This window comes from Stegodyphus dumicola, chromosome 3 (genome assembly GCF_044657685.1).
Source record: "Stegodyphus dumicola isolate Sdum_Otavi_A_Nest chromosome 3, ASM4465768v1".
NCBI lineage: Eukaryota > Metazoa > Arthropoda > Arachnida > Araneae > Eresidae > Stegodyphus > Stegodyphus dumicola.
The window spans coordinates 149,609,408-149,628,326 of NC_140770.1; the positions used below are offsets into that span (position 1 = coordinate 149,609,408).

The following is an 18,919-nucleotide window of genomic DNA, read 5'->3' on the forward strand; positions in this document are numbered from 1 at the left end:
GGAAAGAAAGTAGGTCAAGAGGAATTAAAGAGAGAAATTACTTGCATAATAGAAAACAAGTTCCAAGCTATGGAAGGAAGAATGGACACAGTTGAAGACAAAGTTGGAGAAATTCAAGAAAGAGTTTCTGCGGTAGAGCAACAAATTGAAAAAAGAGTTTCTGCCGTCCAACAACAAATTGAGGAAAGGGTTTCTGCTGCTGTTGCAAAAGAAGTTGACACTTTAAATAAGAGCATAGCGACAGAAGGAAGGAATTCTGAGGGTTTTAAATTCTTATCGATGCCTGCTCGTCCATCTCTGAAGTTATCCACATATGATAGGAAGACATCCTGGCAAGTGTATAAAACACAATTTTCTATCGTTTCGGATGCGAATGGATGGGATTCCCAAACTAAGGCCTGTCATCTCGACGCTTCTCTGAGAGCAGACGCAGCGGATATCCTGCAGACACATACAGAAAACCAAAGACTTGACTTGGAAGCTCTATCCGGCGCATTGGAGCTGCGCTTTGGCGAGAAGTGTTTAAAAGACTACAGCAGACTTCAATTAAAATCCCGTCAACAGAAGCCCACCAAATCACTCCAGGAACTCGCCACGGATGTTGAAAGGCTGTCCCACCTCGCCTTTACGGAGTGCCCGAGAGAAACGAGGGAAATCCTGTCCCTGCAGTACTTTATCGATGGCATCCGTGATCCCGAAATACAGAAGGCTCTACGAATGGCGGATGTTAAAGATTTAAAAAGCGCTCTAGTGTACGCCATGAAATTTGAGGCAGCCCAGCAAGCCACTCGTCGATACCGCCACCCAGTCAGAGCTGCTCAAGTGCAGGAGCCAGGGGATCAAGTCACCGCTCGTCTAGAGGATTTAACTAGACAACTGAACTCCTTGAGACGGAATATTGGTGAGAAGAAACCGACCGTTAAGTGCTGGAACTGCGGTGCTGAAGGACACATACGACGAAACTGCAGAATATTCCAGGGTACGGATGTTAAGACCGCTCTTAACAAACAGCAGGGAAACTAATTAGTGGCCATCTTGCGGGGCGGAGGTTGCCAGATAATGAAAAGCCCCAGTTTAAAGCGTTTCAGATTTCTGCAGTGAGAGGCGGCAGTAATGGACTTTTCATAATAGGACATATTAATGGAGTTCCCTGCAATATGACGATAGATACAGGAGCCAACGTTACCATCATCCGAAAAGATTTGGCTCAACAACTGGGAAACAAACTTATCTGGACGCCGCCCTGCGTTACCCTCCAAACTGTGTCCGGTGAGAAGATCGATATCGAAGGAAAAGCAAATGTTAACATCACGTTTGGAAGTGCCGTTTACCACCACACGGCATATGTAGCAGAGATCACTGATTCTTGCATACTCGGATTGGACTTTCTAAGGAAATACAATTTTTCCTTGGACTTTAAAAATAACGAATTGCATTCTACATCTGAGGACATAGCGTTATTTCGAGTTAATGATGAAGAAGTTAAATCTGTCCATAAAATCATAGCACAAGACAATATCACAATACCGGCAAGAACAGAAATTTTACTTCCTGGATCCATAGCCGAAAACAGGAATTTCCGCTACGGCATCATAGAATATTCAAATAACTGTAATAGCCCAAAAGGAGTACTAGTAGCCTCAACACTCGTCGACCTATTCAGAACGGTTATCCCGGTGAGAGTCGCCAATGTAACTGAGAAGGTGAGAATTATTAAGAAAGGTGAAGTGGTTGCAGCATGTACTCCAGTAACCACCGTTGAAAGAAAGAGTAACATCCAAGAATCCGTGTCTTCAGAAAGCTTTACATCAGAGTTACTTCAGAATGCGCAATTAAACGATGAAGAGAAGAATGCTGCCGATCGCGTCATTAAAGATCTTCAAGTTGTTTTCTCCCGCTCGTCTTTTGACGTGGGTCGAACCGGTTTGACACAACATAGAATTGATACCGGCGATCATCCTCCGATCAAGCAACATCCAAGACGTCTACCGATTGCTAAACAGGAAGAGGTACGAACACTTTTAAAGGATATGGAAGAAGGCAATGTCATCGAGCCTTCAGCAAGTCCATGGGCATCTCCCATCGTTCTTGTCAGAAAGAAAGACGGCTCAACAAGATTTTGCGTTGACTATCGCCGGTTGAATGAGGTTACGAAGAAAGACAGTTACCCTCTTCCTAGAATTGACGACATTCTAGACACTCTTTCTGGAAGCAAGTGGTTCTCAACACTTGATTTAAAGAGTGGTTATTGACAGGTAGAAATACAGCCTGAAGACCGAGAAAAGACGGCATTTACTACGGGTCAAGGGCTTTGGCAATTCAAGGTGATGCCGTTTGGACTGTGTAATGCGCCGGCAACATTCGAACGTCTTATGGAGACTGTTTTGAAAGGCCTTTCCTACGAAGCCTGTCTGATATACCTGGACGATATCATCATCGTCGGAAAGAGTTTTGAAGAGCATCTAGAAAATCTTAGAAAGGTGCTTCAGAAACTGAAAGAGGCCAATCTGAAGCTGACTCCCGCTAAATGCAAATTGTTTCGAAAGGAAGTGATTAACCTGGGACATGCCATCTCTGCATAAGGTGTGCGCACGGATCCTGAAAAGGTATCAGCGGTTAAATCCTGGAAATGTCCCGAAAATGTCCATCAGCTGAGAAGCTTCCTAGGGCTTTGCACCTACTATAGGAGATTCGTGAAGAACTTTTCTTCCATCGCAAGACCACTTCACAAGCTGACAGAGAGCAAGCAAAGATTCTTGTGGACAAAGGAATGCGAGGATGCATTTAACAACTTAAAGGAAGCTTTAACATCTGCTCCAATCCTGACGTATCCTCAGCTCGACAGACCATTTATTCTCGTCACCGACGCGAGCAATGAAAGTGTCGGTGCTGTTTGTCCCAAGAAATAGATGGCCAAGAACGTGTAGTAGCTTACTGGAGCAAGTGCCTGTCTAAACCGGAGAGGAATTACTGTGTCACAAGGAAAGAGTTGCTCGCCATAGTCAAAGCTGTAGAACATTTCCATCACTATCTATACGGGAGAAAATTCCTCCTCCGCACGGACCATGCCTCATTGGCCTGGCTTTTAAATTTCAAAAATCCCGAGGGTCAAATAGCCAGGTGGATACAGAGACTCCAAGAATATGACATCACTATCCGTCATCGTAAGGGATCATCACACGGAAACGCCGACGCCCTGTCTAGAAGACCTTGCCAAGAAAGCTGCCGATATTGTTCCAGGGTGGAAGCGAAATACGAGCTGCTGACTCCGGTCGCAAGACAAATTACAACATCAACATCGGCTGATCGAGACCCGTGGAGTGATGATGAAGTCAGGAAAGACCAACTGGAAGACCGCGACATTAAACCCATACTTGATTTAATAGAGTCATCAAACAGAAAACCTACATGGCAGGACATTTCTATCTGTAGTCCTACAACAAAACAATACTGGGCACTCTGGGATTCACTTCACATTCGAAACGGCGTCTTATACCGGAAATTCGTGTCGGGTGATGGGAAGACGTTGCGATGGCAACTGATACTTCCAAGATCCCGGATTCCTGATGTCCTCAAAGAACTACATAACAGCCCTACAGGAGGTCACTTTGGAATTATGAAGACCTTACAGAGAGATCGTGAGCGCTTTTACTGGAATAATGCAAAGAATGACGTGCAAAAGTGGTGCCGATCTTGCGATGCCTGTGCAGGTCGGAAAGGACCGAGGAAACGCAGCCGAGGCAGACTGCAACGTTACAACGTAGGGGCGCCTTTTGAACGTATCGCCTTTGACATCCTGGGACCTCTGCCACGAACTGCTGATGGCAACAAATGCATACTCGTTGTCATTGATTACTTCACCAAGTGGCCTGAAGCTTATCCTATTCCTGATCAAGAGGCAGTCACAGTAGCTGAGGTAATGATACAGCACTGGATTTCCAGGTTCGGAGTGCCTCTTCAGTTACATTCCGATCAGGGAAGGAATTTTGCCTCGGCAGTAATCAAAGAACTATGCAAACTACTTGGCATTGACAAAACTCAAACGACGCCATTGCATCCCCAGTCGGACGGCATGGTAGAGAGGTTCAATCGAACCATCCTTAATAACCTCTCATTAGTGGTTTCCAGAAACCAGCACGACTGGGACAAGAAATTATCGCTGATTTTACTGGCTTACCGCAGTGCTGTCCACGAGACTACCGGCTATTCTCCATCACAGATGCTCTTCGGTCGTGACCTTCGTCTGCCTTGTGATATATTGTTTGGCCGCCCTCCGGATGCTCCTTCATCGTCTGAGGAATATATTCAAGATCTCCAGGCCCGGTTTGAAGTGATGCACAATTTTGTACGAGAGCGAGTCAACTTGGCGACCGAGAAGATGAAGACCCGATACGACACAAGAGCTACTGAACATCAATTCCACGAAGGAGACAAGGTGTGGTTGTGGAATCCGACTCGACGGAAAGGACTTTGTCCGAAATTACAGTCACCTTGGGATGGGCCGTACACAGTCCTAAACAGGCTGAATGACGTCGTGGTTCGGATTCGTAAGTCTTCGAACTCTAAACCTAAAGTCATTCATTACGACAGGTTAGCTCATTACTATGGCCATAGTACATAAAGTAAATAATTGTAAATAGTATAAGACCATGGTCCATTTTATTTTTAAATGTGTATTTGATTTGATTTGTATTTAGTATTTGATTTGCATTTAGTATTTGATTTGTATTTGATAGCATTTGATTTGTTTTATTTATTGCATTTATTGTTCATGTTGTTTATTATTGTAATGTAATGCTTATTAATGCATTTATGCCACAGTTGTAAGTTTAGCTTCCTGTCCAGGGATTGTACTGCCCGGGACGTGCAGTCCTTGGGAAGGGGGCAGTGTTACGAATTTGGTATTTAAAAAGTTAATGTTAGTTCAATTATAAATTAAATGGTTTTATTTCTCGCGCAGTGCAGCGCGTGACGAATATTAAAAGAAAGCTAAGCCGGAAAATTGAAAATACAAGAGCGCGTGCATTAAGTAAATAAATATCTCTTTTTGATTTCGAGAAAGTACTGGAAAATTCTAGCGCGTGATTTTAAAATCTTATAAAAGGAGGAAAACATCTCAGTTTGTAGGAGTTGCTTAGTTTGTTGTTGTTTAGAAAACTGCTGTTGTTGATTATAGCGAATTCGCGGATTAGCGTTCTTTAGCTGTTTTGAATTACGTTCTATTGTACATTTGAATAGTTAAAAGATAACTACTGTGAGATATTGTAATACTGCATGATAATTTGAGAAAATTTAAGCATTTTTGTTGTGATAATAATAAATTTTTGTTCATTTTTCATCGGACTTGTGCATTCATTTCATAACGAACCCGTACGCACGCAAAGATATGTTATCATTTCCAAACAAATAAAAGGGAATATTTATCATTAATATTGTAATACTGTAAAACGTAACAGAAACGTTAGAAAATCGCAACGGCTACACGTGTAAAGGGTAATCAACATCAAAATCAGAGATAAAATGCAATTTGTCCTTTTACAGCATTATTTATATTAATATGATATTATTCGTATAAATAAAATATAGATTACTTTTTCGACTTCAAATAACTATACAGATTTTGTATAATAAGCTTTGTTAAATATTTGCATATTTTAAAAATTAATTTCTCCAAGCAGTTTGACTGGACAAGTGAAGTTATAGTGCAAAATTTCAGTTGTGCTGTTTTTCGTAGTGCTGTTTTTTCTGTATGTTTTGTCCATACAGAAAAAAGTCCAAATTTTTGAAAGACAAATAATAACGTTCTCCAGTTTCTACAAATCTGAAATTTCCTGAAATGAGAAGAATTTTTTCTTTTCTCCGAAATTTTTACTTAGAGAAGATTGGAATTTCCTAATACAGTTTTGCATCGTCTGCTACAAAAGGGCAATTTAAGAATCTTTTAACAGAATGTTTCAACTGTGTAGCATTTTTAAGTTATGTATGGATTTTAAGGAGCCTTAGTAGCCAGTTATCCTCAGTCGCCTTGATTATAATTATTTACAGGAAAATAACGGTTTATAACAATATTGGTAAAACATCAAAACTCAGGACCCAGTTATTCTGTAATCAGCGAAGTGTATAATTCATAACCGTGCAAATCGAAAAAGCAGTTTAATTTTAATCGCATTTTCATTTATCAGTATCTATCAGTAAGTCTAGATAGTAATGTTGTAATCTACAGGATGTTCTCTTTTATAGCCATAATTAAACGAAAAATGAGAAATAGAAATGTTTAAGCACCTGATCTTTTTTTAATGGTATTACGTGAGTACGGGAAAAATTATTGTTGGCACACTTAAACTAACGATTTTAGTATATCTGTATTGGTACTCATACAAATCAAAATATGCTATTTTTACTTCCTATTATCTATTTAAAAAATTTACAAATAAGTCATACAAATGTTTATGATATAAAAATGGAAGGCAAAATGTCTGAAATATTTGAAATTATTAGAAAATTGAAATTAAAAGATTCACGATTTTCTAATGAGTTTTTACGAACTATTAAAAATGAAGTCACTTATACAGTTGTAGAGACATTAGGATAAAAATGAGATGAATGAGATGAAAAATTATCAAACGCCTTCGCCGAGAATCGAACCACGGACCTCTGAAACCGGCTCAGTGTGCTGGCCACTACACCACGAAGGCACGCTAGGAAGGCGGGAGAAATACCTTACTCCCCCTTTTAAAGAGCGACTGGGCTCTTTAGGGGACCCATTCGCCGAATCCTGGGTGTGGAGAGTCATCATCCACAACCCTTTTAGTTCGGGCGCCACTGCAGAGACATTAGGTAAATTGGAAAAGCCGAAAAGATGAAAAATAGCAACCGCCTTCGCCAAGAATCGAACCACGGACCTCTGGAATAGCGGCCCAGCTTACAGGTCTACTACACCACGAAGGGACGCTGGAAACGGGAGAAATACCTTACACAGTTTTATTCTAAAATGAAACAAACCGAAATAATAAAATACTCGAGTGCTTTACAGTAGTAGCATACAAAAGCGGCATAATTCTCTACAGGCACCACGGGTTAAAATTACGGGCAGGACAAAACATCTTGGTGCTTTTGCCATAGTTATTTGTTAGTTGAATATGCAAAACAAGCAAGGTATATCTGCCTAAGGCAAGGCTTCTTAATCTTTTTTCAGTCAAGACCCCTTTTATTCGCTGAGATTTTTTTCGCTGTCCTTGGACTCCATAACATTTACGAAATCCATAAGAATTGCGCAAATCCGATACACGCGTGAGTGTATGTCGGTGCAATGCGTCAATTTTTTCACTTGTACTGTAATATACTATTGCAGTTTTAAGTCATTACCTTCAATTTCTAATTTTAAGTCATAGAAAACAATGTAAAATTTTTAAATAAGTAACAGACGGAATGACAGCGTCACGTGCAAAGCAAGTAAAATGAACGTTTATATTATACTATATTATAAAAGGAATACGTCGAAACGTTTTCGTTTTTGCTTTGTCTGCATTGCCTTATCTTTATCAATTTTCAGATAAATTGCGTAAAAATATTTGATAATTGTAAAATTATTATAAGAAAGAAATATCAAAACTGCTAAAATTTTTGGTGACTCCCTGCTGCAGGTCCCGCGACGGGGGTCGCGATTCACTGTTTAAAAAACTCTGGTGTAAGGGAATACAAGGATATCTTCGCTTGGGCAGATAGGAGGATGCTTTAAGGAAAACTTGTTCATACGCATGGGTTTAGTTATTTGACTAACTTAAAGCAAAACACACGCGGACTATCTGGCTAAGGGAAAGTATGCTTTCGTGCAGGACTTCCTAAAGAAAACTGACACGTATTACACACGGAAAAAATTTCAAAAAACAACCCTGCAGTCAGCACGGCCAACTACCAGTATTCAGCGGTCATAAACATTCGGATCCCGAAGGGGCTATTACACACTGGAGAAAGCACGTGATATCCCATACAGCCAGCCCATTCGCTGGAATCAGAGCTAAAGATGAACTACCAGTTTTCAAACATCATTATCAATCGGCTTGTGAAGAATCACGGATACCGGGATTCAACTGTTTTCGGTTACTCACTTGGTATGTTTACAGACTTTGTGATGACTTGCAAATTTACCAAGACTCACCAATTTGTGACGGAAAAATTTCTTTTTTTAAATTTGGGGTGCATATTTACTTATGTCATGCGTACAAAATGCGTGCTCTTCTAATGAGTCATTCAGATACCATAATTATGAAAGGTAACGTTCGGGTCAACCGTATAGAGGCACGTTCTTCGAGTAATGAATGATGGAAATTATTGCATCATGAGATTCACTTGAATAATCATCTCGCTGCTCAATTCCCATTGTAGCTTCCATTGTCAAATTCGAAACGAACGTTATCTCTTCCTGAAGCGTGAGTGGGAAAGAAAAGAAGACAAGACAGCTTTCGCCGCAAAAAACATCCACTTGCCAGTAGCTGTAACCCTAACAGAATATTCCATCCACCTAATCGCTTGGTCCCCGGGGATATCCAACGAAACGCCCGAGCCCACTCTCCTAGATTAATAACGCGGCGGTCGAAGTGAAAATTCCCTCCTGTTTTTTTACTGCTTTTCTTCATTATTATGGCCAACTCGTCAAGGCCCTGAATGGGGCAGATTACGCGACGACAGTTAACGTCCAACCTCGGAACTAGGGTAACTCCAAGGACCCAACTAGGCATGATGGATTTCAATCAGACGACACCAGAGTTTTAGTCAGCGAGGTTATGTGCTTTAGTTTTTGAGATCATGGCTGCTACTAGACGGTGGTTTCCGAAAATTAGGAGGAGGAGACCCACCTTGAAGAAGATATACAACAGATCTTCTGTATATGGGTGAGTTATTTTCCTTGCCAGCATTGCAAAATGGGGTTTCCTTTCATTTTAGATTAAAAGCTAGCTAGCAAAGTAATACTAAAAATTATTTAAAATGTTTCATAACAAATATAAGATAAAAAATTATATACACCTTCTAGTTAAAACTAAAGTTCAACGTTTTTATTTGTGTCAAATAATGGTTACTGAGCTTCCGTATGACGATAATCAGTCAAAATTTCAAGAAATCCAATTTTCTTGCTAAAACTAAGCATTACGGAAATCTGGTGATGAATAAATGTAAATTTTCATGTTTGCAGCATTTTGACCCAATATTTTCATAAAATATTTTAACTTTTATCAGTATAAAATCTGACAAGTTAATAAAAAAGTCTGATGTGAACACAGCATGACTTCCTTGCTCTTAAATTATACACATTTTTCGATTCACTTAATGCAAATTTATTTAAATTTATTAACCGATTCCTCAAGGTAAGTTGAAACCAAAATCAAGAACTGTAAATTTTGAAGTTAAATATTCCGGTGAATTTTTTTCGTACGGGAGTCAAACTTCATAATTTTTTAATTTTTTTCATAACGAGTTTAAAACGTTTTTAAGTATAATAACCGGCAGATCCCATTATTGTGGAGAATTATTTTTCTCAATTTGGCATTACTAAAACCTGAATATTTTTGTCATTTAAAGCACTTCTCTAATTGAAGATACGTACATGACTACGACAAACGACTGCGAAAATAAAGGCTGGATAAGGACTTTTAAGCCGAGTAAGGAGGTCTATATATATATATATATATATCCAAAAACTTTAATTAATAATTTAGTAGAAATATATTAAATCAAACCGACAAGATACTGAAACTGTATAAAAAAACTATTACATTTTAAAATAATGAATCAAAATTATTAAAATCCCTTACTATTTTTCCCTTATTATTTATTTGAAGTGGCTATACCAATCACATTAAAATTTATAATACATTATAGATTATTGATAGTTTTATGTTCCAGACCGAATTCTCAAGGATCTAATTATCTGAAATATCAAAACCTGAATAATCCAAAAGAGCTGTATAACGTTTCATTCCGCATGATTTTTTGACCATTTAAAGATAAAAATAAAATACACAATAAAATGAAATGGAAATTGAAAAATGTATACGTTATTTACACACCCTACTAAAACGATTAGGCATACGTATACATATACAACGTAAGATAAAAAATTTGTAAATCAAAATTATAATTTAAATTATCAATAGCCTTTCAATTCCTCATTTTTAATTTGGATATATCTCCTCTGAATTCTAAAAGTATTAATAAGTATTTCTGGATTGCGGAATTTCTAGACCAATCCATATCATTACTTAATAACGCTGATGGCGTAACTAATTCGAACTTAAACCGAACCTTTCTCTTTATAAGCTGCCGTACTGGAATAAATGCGCATTTTGCTTCTGTCCCGGGTCTCGCTGGCACGCTGTCTCGCTGCTCTCTTCCTAATAACATCAAAAATACAAATGCTCTCGAATAGGCACAGTTAAATTGCCAAGTGAGTTGGTGCCTCAATTGTCAATTGAAATCAAGATGAGTATTTTAACCGCCTCGACTGCAAAGTTTGTTCTTCATCATGGATCAACATTTGTGCAACAACATAATTAACTACATAGTACTTCTAAATCTTCAACATCATAATTAATTATAAGTTTCCTTCATTACAATGAGTGCTTGCTTTCATTACATACGTATATATATATGTAAGATAAAAAAATATGAAAGCCAACTTCTAATTTTAATTGGCTATAACCTCTTTTGGTTTTATTTAATTTGGGGACTTTCTGTCTAAAAATCGTGCCATAAGTCTAAACTGCGTCATTCAAAATAATCATGCGATCTTACGTAATTCTTAATGAAAATATCTCTTGCCAATCAAAGTAATTGTAAAGCAAAACTTTTTGACTAAGGTAGGATAAAAATACGAAATACGATAGCTGCTTTAAAAATAATTGGCGACCTCAAAATTAACATTCTATATTTGGTGATCTCCCCCTAAATTTATCTGTTCTCCTAAATTTGAGATTTTCTACGTTGTGTAACGCTACTGGAAAAGGGCAACTAAAAGTAATATTAACCAATCATAGATTGTTTCTGGAATCGCACCTACTTTGGTACTTTATTTCATGTCTTTGTGCTATTAGTTCGAAATTTATTACGTTTTCGTCTATGATAAATTACGTTTTCAGCAGCATTTTGCGCTTAAATGATTCGAAATATTTTTATTGTAAAACCTTAATTCATTAATTCATTTCATAATACATTCAATGAATTATTCAGGTCAGAGAGTTATGTGTCCAGGGGGTATAACTTAGGGCCGGGCGGCAGCTCTTACTGCATTTTGGGTTTAGCACTAATGTTTTACTGATGGCAGTTTCAATCAAGTTCCAATCAAGTATGTGCTCATTATAAAAGTAATTTTTGTTTTATTTGTTAACTTATTTGCTCTAGTAATAGTACTACACAAGTAATAGGAGCAATAGCGTCAATCATTCTGAAATAAATAATCCCCAAAATTACGCTTAAATTTTTAAGTGAAATATTTATTGTAATGAAATTAACTAATGAATTCCACATATCTATATTATACACTTTCATGCCACAAAACCGGGATAGCGCTCAGCGTCGATGACTGTCGTGCCGAAGAAACGGGTTCGAATCCCGGAGAAGGCATAGATGTTTGTAAATATATAGTGTCTGTGCGACAGGGGGGCACTCTAAATACGCGGCGAGCTGAAAGTCCTCTTGAGAGGTTAGTGGTAGTGGAAGAGGAGGGAAGAACCCTTGTGCCCGTCTTCCCGTGGTGATCTCTTTTAAAAATCGTAGTTAATATTATGGGGTTTGCATAAATAGTACAAGCAGATTTTATTTTTACAGAGTTTTTCTACCCACATATTTGAAACTGTTTTCATAAATCTTTTTACGTTATTTTAAGAAGCACTTAATTTGTAACGCGTGTCTGGGATCAAAAAGGATTGAAGCAGAGCTTGAAGCCCCTTTTTCAGATACTTTGCGCAATTATCGCTTATATCTAAGAATTATTCTTCTAGAAAGGGAAAAAATTTCCGCGTTTTAATTCCGTTGATTTTTCTAATTTATACTCTTATTTTAGAACAGCAAAATTTCAAGTGAGTAAGAAAATCATCGAAATTCTATGCAAAAAGTTCACTTACTAAAAGAATACTTCTCATCGGACAGGTAAGAAAAAAAAAACAATAAGAGAGAGAAAAAAAAAAAAAAAAAAAAAAAAAAAAAAGAAGCCGTCTCTCTCTAGCTTCGCAACTGAGTTGTTACGACTTTTATTTAGGTAGACTAACTATTTTAAGTCATGAGCATCGCTACATTTATCAGATTCCATCGAACAATTCTGATAGACTGTTTGGGCTTATGGCGCGTCTCTCACCGAGTTTTTTGCAAAATTGCTGAAATAAATTGCTGAAAAAAATACCACAAAGAAGTGTTCAAGGGACTTTTGAGATCCATTTTGAAGGGGAATCGCTCTGATAATGCCTATTATCAGTGATGAAATACGAATATGAGCTTCTTATACATGAACAGCTCATCAGTAAGCGAGTGGTGCTTGAAAGTTCAAACTAAACTTAAGAGACTGTTAGAGTTGTTTGGAAATGGAAAACACAATGACTTTTTTTGTTGAAGTAGTACTGCGCATGATGAATATCTACCATTGGACAAATCTTTAACTAAAAGTATCATTTTAACGTTTTTCGCCACCAGTGTGCAGCATTTCATCGAAAATGATTTGATTCATGGCTAGGTAATTCATGAATTTTGCCCATTAACTTAATTCTTGTTTTTTTGAACTTATCAGGACTAATGTTCCTTCTAATCTGTTTGGCCAACATGACGTGTCCTGATTAGAAAGTGAGTCTGACTACAAACTATGTCCTATGGAATGTAGCAAGGATGACAAGATGAGAAGAGTTAAATTATCCTTTATGTTCCACGATATTACAGGCGTTCCCGCACTTCAGGATATAAAGCCCAACCACTTGGGGTCTGAACGTAAAAATATGAGAACTACTGACTAACTAAAATTTAAATAAAAGCTAATTTTGGACACTTTACATAAATGACTAACACTAAGACTGGCCTTTTTAAATTATTACGTATGTAGTACGCGAACTGCGGAAAACTACAATACGTCTTTGGCTTTCGAGAGGAATAAAACCTCTGGCCTTAAAGGCAGACAGCAACTGATAGCAAGCTCGTGTAAAATGCAGTGGCAAGGAGGCTCACTTTCTCTCCATCTAACTCTGCTCTTGGCAAAAAGCCACAACTTAAATACTTAAGCATTAGCAAGTACAATTTGAATAAACAAGCTAACGCGTTTATTCTGGCCGGAAGTAGAAAATAAGAGAGGGTAGTAAAGTTTTAAAATAAAATAAACGTTAGTGAACTTAAGATCCTTACAAACTTTTGCGAAAAATTCAGTATATTCAGATCTGCAGGCTCCGCATTCAACTAATTTGGCGCCGTCTGATTTGTTTCATTTGTCCAAGGTTAAAATTGCCGTTTCGTGTCTGTACTGTTCAGTCTGTTGATACAATAAAGTGTTTTCTTCGAGTCTTGAAGGGGTTTCGTGAAGGTACTAAAACTCGTTTCTAGAATTAAAAACACGTGGACATAAGAACATTTCAGTCGGAGGGCATTACTCTGTAGTATTTTGGAGGGGTTATAATAAATGTGTAAAGTTTATCCTAAGTTTCTAACAGTTAATTTTAATTAAAGTTATTTTCCTCTCCTTCCTAATTTCAGCTTACAATTTCCTACCAAAATGTGTTTTTATAATCGCGGTCAATGCAAATGAGTAAGAGTGGTATTTAAGTCGAAGTTCCACTGACTTCGAGATGCTACGCTCGGCCGTATTTCAGGGCATTGATAGTTTGCTGGCTTATTCGATATTTAGAGGCCAACTACTTAGAACCTTGATAGCTTCGGCTATATCTTTTTAGTTAAGCATTAGTTAAGTTTGATTTCTTATTACTTTGAGTTCAAGCCCGAGTGGAGGTTTTGCTGTACGCTCTGAGAAAAAAAACCAACTGTTCAATTCTTATTTTGAGAAATTAAGGGTAATTAACCCTTCTTGAGTTTACGACTCTGTTCCTGAACTAAAGCGATGATACGCTTATTTGTTCACGATGTTCCTACACATTTAGCTGTTAAATAAAAGGGTGGAACCCCACAAATGTTGATCAAGAAATTAAATCTTGTGCTTAAAAACCAAAAACTATTTTTTAACCCACCAATAAAGTGTTCACAATAATTTGTTTATTAGCATATGAAGCCAATAATTAAGGATCTGACTCTCGTTTCTTAATTTGACTCATAACAGCGGAATTTATTTAAAACACTGTAATTTCTGTTGTAGGAGTATTTAAGATCCGAGTATACCAGTCAAGGTTAAGTTATTTGAATATGACAAAATACACAAGGACTATCTGCTTAAAAAGGGGGGTTGCCTTCGTGGCGACTTTTAAGAGAAACTGTTTGGTATTATCATGCATATTCATGAGCTAAATCATGAAAACATTCCTGCAGGCAGCCTGTTAACCTGGATTAGAATACGAGTTGAACTAACGGTATGCAATGGGTCTTTACCACTCGGCCACCCGTGGGGTTGTACCAGTCAAGACCTTCAAGACCTGGTACCCGTGGGTTGTACCAGTCAAGTTATGCTCCCTCCTAACATTAAATATTCATTTGTTACTTGTATAGAAACTCGTTATTACTGGGCAGAAACCAGCTTATGAGAAACGGAAGTTTCTGAAGTATTCTTTTCTCAGCAACTATGTGAATCAAAACTCAAAACTTCCTGGCATGCCTCCAAGAGCAGAACTTTTCTACGCGACAAAGCGTATAATGTGTATCAGTTTCATTTTTGGTTTACCATAGCGAGTCGCACAGCCTATAATGGTAGATAAAATTCAATGAAATATAATTCTTCAAGTCATTTGTGTAGTTCTTCAAGTAGTTTTGTATTTTCTCTCATGGACAGGATTTAGAATAATAATAAAAAAACTAAAACGAAATAAGTAAATTTAAAAAAAGGATTCTGTACCAGGTAATAAGGTATGACTTCAGAGAGTTTAGTAGCTTTTATAGTAATAACACAACAAATATTCAAATTTTATGACTTAGTTGCATAATTAAAATATCCGTTAAATTTGAAATGTACGAAATCTGTTTATTATCCGTTTTAGTTTTTTAAGTATTCACAAATCTATTAAATTCGAAACATAAAGCAAACATTTTATTTTTTGCCAAAGAGCAGCAGTCCGATAAATGGCTTAATGCAAGACCTCGCAAAAGATAAACACATAACGTTTCATGCAGTGGCAACATTTATCAGGTCAAAGCGATAAAATATTTATGGCAGTGGTAACGTAACGGTTAAAAAAACTGTAAGCCATTTCTAGAACTAAAAAATAGGTATTATACGGTATTTCTCCCGCCTTCTTAGTATGCCTTCATAGTGTAGTAGTCAGTACGCTGGGCGCGTATTCCAGAGGTCTGTGGTTCAATTTCCGGCTACGGTGTTGCTCATTTTTCATCTCTTCTGCTTCAAAAATACCTAATGTCTCTACAGTATTGAAAAATTTTAATTTTAATCTAAAATAACAATTATCATTTTGTAAATTGACTTATTAGGCAAGCAATTCGTTAGCTTAGGAATTAACAAAATTCGGTTACAGTTAGTTTCTACCGTAAATTTTTCTATAGAATGTCTCAATTCAATCTACTAAGAGTTGTAACTTTTATCGAAATTTTAATAAAATTATATAGGAAATATCCAATAATTTAGAATTTAATTCCGACATAAACATCAATTTATCAGTCGCAGAGTTCAACAAGGTATTTTTGCTTTTATATTCTAACCACCCAAAACGTATTCAGCATTTCCGAAATTTGTTCCATGTTTCCAAGTTGTTAAACAATTTTACGACTCTTCTAAATATGCCTGATTGCGCCCCAGCACTGTCAACAACTCTCCCCACCTGCGCAGCTTCTCATGAACGTCAGCAGGTGAAGCTCTCTTCACTGGTCCAAGGTCAACTAATACGGTAGAATCAATAACATAGCGTGTTGTGGCCGTTTTTCTGAGAAACATTTGCTCGCCTCTCTTCACCCCTTGTTGCCAGGACAGCAGTTTTGACATAACTTGCACATTTGGGAGTCAAGCTGGACAAAAGCGGGAGGGAAATGAGACGGAACAACCCACCTGAGAACTTTCCTTATAGCCACTGCAAGTATGATAGAGAAAGTCAGCTATTACAAACACCTACTCAAGTAGATTAAATTATATCTCTTAAACTGTTAAACTGATGGTACCCCTTCATCTGTAAATAACTGAGCACTTTTGTTGCTGTTGAAGTTTTTCTCCTATTGGTTTTGTGTTTACTTAACAAATGCTGTATTTTTCCGTAACAGGAACAGGAATAGAAAACCTGGTATTCAAAATGTAACAGCTTAATTTTTATGTTACATCGAAAATCAAAATTACTTTTCGACACGATATCTAAAGCCATCTAATAAAACTTTTAAAATAATAATAACCTTTTAAAATAAGTAAACATGTAATAAGCTACTGAATAAGTAGAATACATTTTTGTATTTATACAATCAGCAGAAGGGTTAATTTTACAATACCCGAGAAATCGGAATCACGTGAACATAATTTTGTGACAAATAAATAAATAAATAAAAATAATGAAAAAGGATAAAAGAAATCTGAAAGGATCCGGATTTTAACGGTCGTCCAAAACGTTTGTTAAGGTTTCCTCACCGTACTCGCAGTTTACCCGTCCGCTGTTCTCTCAATTCCACTAACCCTTTTATTCCTTTTCTTTTTATGCCTTTTAAGGTTTATTATTAAGGATCATTTTCTTTGCAGTCACTCAAATACAATTCAACAGCAAATTAAAAAAATTTTAAAATCAGCATAGCAATGTACACTTAGAATTCCCGATGCAACGATAAATGTTGGGGAACATTTTCTGGTTTTTCTTAACCTTTTCTCAGTTCATCATTTCAATGTTGTTTTATAAGATGGCTTTAGAAAATTCTTTTTGTCTTTTAACGGCTTTTTGTTCTTTCTTTGACTGCGTCATTAATCATATTAACGTTTTGTGTGTGTTTACAGCATTTATGAAATATCAAGTTCTTGGCGCTTACATTCTTGGCATAAAATTCTATTCAACGGCAAAATCCCAAAATATTCAAAAACAGTATAGAATTTCCAATAGAGAGTCTCTCGCGCTGGGGATAAAAATGATTTTTTTCGTACAGTGTTGCCACTGCTCGCTTTGAAATCTTTGAGTTAATTAATCAAAAATTCATTAAAGTTTTACAAAACATGAAAGAGATAATAAAACAAATTCGAAATTCAAAATTCGGGCTTCCATTTGCCTATGTTCGGGTGTCAGAATTGGATAGCTCTAGGTATCGTTTTTTTTTTTTTTTTTTTTTTTCGCATTGCGAGAAACATACAGTCATTCATGCAGATTCTTCATTATTTAACTTCATTAAATATGATGGAGGGCTGTAATATTTGGTGGCAACAATTTGAAAAGTGGTACGCCGTTTCTAGTAATTCAGCGCAAAATATCGCTTCGAGACTAATATCCCGTTTGAGACTAAAGTCTCGTTTGGGGAAGGAATAACATTAATCATTGCATCTGAGGAAAGGGGAGATTAAGATATAAAAATAGCAACGGGGAGAACTGTTAAAAATTATTGCAATAAATCCATAAACAAATTTCAAAGTATTCACTCGCAATACGCATTTTTATAGCTACAGGCTTTAAGGAAAAACTGTTCCTCTCAAAATTAATGTAACTTCGTTACTGAAATGTTTCTTAGATTATTGTACTTTTACTTCCTTTTCTTTTCGGTGTTCATTTATTGCAGTTGTGTATTTTCGAGCATTTGTAAAGTGTTATAACTTTCTCCTGCGCATGTTTGTCTGGTGTATGTGGCTAGTATGCTCAGCTAGCAAGTGGCAAAACTATGTTTCGAATCCCATCAAAGGCAGGATTTCTTACGCTTCTTTACTTCGAATACAAAGGAGCCAAAAGCAACGTGGTGAACCTGGAACCCAAAAAGAAAACGTGATGAGGGATATTCTTCGCCGTCTGGTTTTGGTTAATAGGGTCTGAGAGATTTTTCACAGTCTCTCTTTAAATTGAGAAGAATATTAGGAAATATCGCATCCTCCCATGCTTTAGTTCGGGGTGTAAATCTTTAGCAAGTCCAACAGGCAGTAAGAAATCCATGGTTTGAATTCATATAAGAGCATTATTGATTTTTAATACTTTCTGCTCAAAACCTGTAATGAGTCTCTACACATTTAAATACGATTAACTTAATCGCGATCTCCTGCTTTTTCAAACTTTAAATATTTATCAGAAGAAAGGTACAGAAAAATGTTCATTTGAACACAAAAGAAAAAAAATAGCGCATCTTTTCTCACGGAAGATTTATATTTTATAGAAAATGCACTCATAGAAAAGTTCTCCATAGACTATAATTTGTTTAAGATGTGTAGGGAAAGTCAGATAGAATTACCGAGAATTAAACTTATACACCCAGTACTCTATAATTTTTTGAAGAATACTAAGAAATTATGTGTAATTTAATAAAAGAATTTGTAAGTTTTCTTTCTAAATAATTAAAGAATTTTGCTTTGTGTTGTTGTATTTGTTTGTTTTTTACTTACCTCTGTAAGCATTGTATAATAGTACTATGTGGTGGAGAAGGAATTTAAGTATTCAACAAAATCTCAAAAGAAAGAAAATCTGAAAGGTTTCAGATTTTAAATCACGTCAAAAGGGGCGTTTTTTTTTTTTTTTTTTTTTTTTTTTTTTTTTTTTTTTTTTTTTTTTTTTTTTAACATTTTGTGTGTTACCTTTATTTATTAAATATCATGTTCTTCGTGCTTAAACCATGAAATTCAGTT

General features: G+C 36.6%; 1 protein-coding gene and 1 long non-coding RNA gene across 3 annotated transcripts in view; one reads left to right on the forward strand and one right to left on the reverse strand.

Moving 5' to 3' along the window:
• Nucleotides 1-18,919, reverse strand: part of LOC146998129 (uncharacterized) — a 214,103-nt gene that overhangs the window by 101,994 nt on the left and 93,190 nt on the right. The gene's annotated exons all lie outside the window — the stretch shown is intronic.
• Nucleotides 1-18,919, forward strand: part of LOC118196349 (kinesin-like protein KIF12) — a 245,419-nt gene that overhangs the window by 38,513 nt on the left and 187,987 nt on the right. The window contains exon 1 of one of the 2 annotated variants that reach the window (XM_085813455.1): nt 8,734-8,891. The exons of the other annotated variant lie outside the window; for it this stretch is intronic. Coding sequence (XP_085669581.1) covers nt 8,806-8,891 — 86 coding nt within the window. The 5' untranslated portion in view covers nt 8,734-8,805. Of the gene's footprint in view, nt 1-8,733; nt 8,892-18,919 lie in introns of those variants that run through there. 2 annotated transcript variants of the gene reach the window in all.